A 2,541-nucleotide genomic window follows, 5' to 3' on the forward strand; every position below is an offset into this window, starting at 1 on the left:
GTTGTAGTAGTAGACGAAGTTGTACTTGCAGTCGTCCTCGTCCGTGCCGAAGCACGGCACCTCGTCGTTGTCAACGTCGACGATCACCGTCTCCACGCCCTCGGGCACGAATTCCTTGCAGTTCCTCGCGCACTCCTCCGGCTCGCTGTAGTTCCCGGTGCCGTACATCTGGCACTGCACGCAGGGCTTCAGCTCCTCGCAGCGACTCGGGCAGGTCGGGCACTTGTTGCAGTGCCTGCCGGAGTATCGAATGCTGCCCTCCTCGTGGCAAATGCACTCACCGCAAATACAGTCGCCCTTCACAAAGAAAACGATGACAGGACGTGTCTTGCGATAAATCTCTTCTAGTTTTCGTAACATTTCTAAACTTTTAACCGCACAGCTCTCTTCTTTAATTAATTATTAAACAGCTATAACGTGAGAGTATAAATATAATTATATTTAACTGTACTTTTACTAAAATTATGTCGGAAAAGGAAGATTAAAAACAGTGAATATGAAGATAAGAGCTAGTACGCAGGATGAACTTGCTAAATATAATGTAAACATGTACCAAAATATAAAAGATGACAATAATAATTCTCGTTAAAAATCCGAACGTTTCGATCTTAAATGAACGCGGTCATCTTCAGCGAAATAAACGTAGCTTTATTAAACGTTCGAAGTTTTAACGAGAATTATAGTATATTATATTATTGCCATCTTGTATATTTTTATATATGTTTATATTATATTTATAGGCAAGTTTATCCTGCGTCGGCTGACTAGCGTATATTAAGCCTTTAGTAAAATTTTATAATTATAACGATTAAAAACGTAATTCTTTGCTGTCACACACTTACATGGCCTGAGCAGAGCACACCGTTCGTGGTTCCAGGCGCGATGCAAGAATCATTGGAAGACCTACAATTGCAGGACGGTCCGGTCCAACCAGAATTACAGACGCACTGGCCGCACTCGCAAGTGCCATGATCAGAACACAGCTTACCCTGGTCACGATCGCAGGAGAAATTGTCGCACTCGCAAAAAGGTCCTGATATTTTCTGTAAGAATACAAATTCGTGACGTCGCATTTTCCGCGCGAATATTGTAACAATTACACTTATCTATTATATTTCGTTTCTAAATTTTACTCCTTTTTTTTATATTTTCCCATACATTTCTTTCATTAAGCATTTCTGCTTGAAATATCGATTGACAAGAAATACGTAAATAAATTTTAGCGATCTGGCGATTATAAATGCATACGTTGAAGAGAAGAAAAATGTCCCGATATTTTCTTTAAGAATACAAATTCGTGACGTCGCGATTTTCCGCGCAAATATTGTAACAATTACACGTATCTATTATATTTCGTTTCTAAATTTTACTTCTTTTTTATATATTTTCTCACTACATTTCTTCCATTAAGCATTTCTGCTTGAAATATCAATTGACAAAAAATATATAAATAAATTTTGGCGATCTGGCGATTATAGAGGTATACGTTGAAGAGAAGAAAAATGTTCGCCACATAAGAATTCGTCGATCTGTTAGTGAATTTAGGAAATACATACCTCCTCCGGATTCTCTCGTTCCTTGCACTCGCATTGGCCACAGGTGCAGGTACCGCGGCCGGAGCAATCCACAAGAGAGATGTTGTCGGGACGGCACAATTGGAAGTGCTTGTCGAAGCCGGCTATCTCTTGAATCGAGCTGCACTCGCAGTGCTTGCCGAAATATCCGTCGTAGCACTCGCATACGCCGCACTTAAGCGTGCCCATGCCGTTGCATTCCGACGAATGTTCCTCGAACATGTGGCCTTTACGCTCGCACTCGCAGTCGCACAGCATCTCCAGGTTCACCGTGAGAGTCTCGTTGATACCGACCTGAGAAGAAAAAAAATTGCTCGATTAATATATAACGATTCTACAGTAAAGTATATAAAAATAAAAGATATATATATAATATAGTTTTTGAGATATAAGGGTTTAAATTTAGCCAATTATAGATTAGTACTTGCGTGAAGTGCGCGACCACTAAACTATCGACGCACTCACGGACATGTTTCCGTTTAATCGTAATATATAATTGGCTAAATTTAATCTCTTATATTTCAAAAACTACTGCTTAAATTAAAAATTTACAAATAACTTTTTATTTAATTTTTCGAAGATTTTCCTGCTCTGATATTTCAATTCACGAATTTCGGGACACCCTATATATAAATATAGAGGATAAAAAATTTTGAAAAAATCAACTAGTATATTTCCAATTGATCGATCACGTTTGCAGAATGACTCGACTTACCGGATAAATGTCAAACTTCTGCTTCCACTCCGATCTGTTGGCCGGACAGCTGGTGACCTCGATCTCCGCGATGAACTCCACCTTCGTGCCGACCTTCAGTCCGTCGCATTTCGACGTCTCGACCGCCGGCCCGTTGCCCAAGCAGCTCGAGAAGTACTTCACCTTGATCGCGCTGCTGGCTGTGTCCTTCATCTCGACCGAGCTCGAGATCGCGTCGTACTGCTCGCGGATCAGCTCCACGACGTTGCTGGA

The 2,541-nt window shown here is 40.9% G+C and overlaps 1 protein-coding gene across 1 annotated transcript in view; it reads right to left on the minus strand.

Moving 5' to 3' along the window:
- LOC105454528 (integrin beta-PS-like) overlaps positions 1 to 2,541 on the minus strand; it is a 7,489-nt gene that overhangs the window by 725 nt on the left and 4,223 nt on the right. The window contains 4 exon segments of the mRNA XM_011697201.1: positions 1 to 297; positions 843 to 1,043; positions 1,557 to 1,868; positions 2,290 to 2,536. Of these exon segments, the coding sequence (XP_011695503.1) occupies positions 1 to 297; positions 843 to 1,043; positions 1,557 to 1,868; positions 2,290 to 2,536 (1,057 nt within the window).

Source organism: Wasmannia auropunctata, unplaced genomic scaffold (genome assembly GCF_000956235.1).
Source record: "Wasmannia auropunctata unplaced genomic scaffold, wasmannia.A_1.0 LD335985.1, whole genome shotgun sequence".
NCBI lineage: Eukaryota > Metazoa > Arthropoda > Insecta > Hymenoptera > Formicidae > Wasmannia > Wasmannia auropunctata.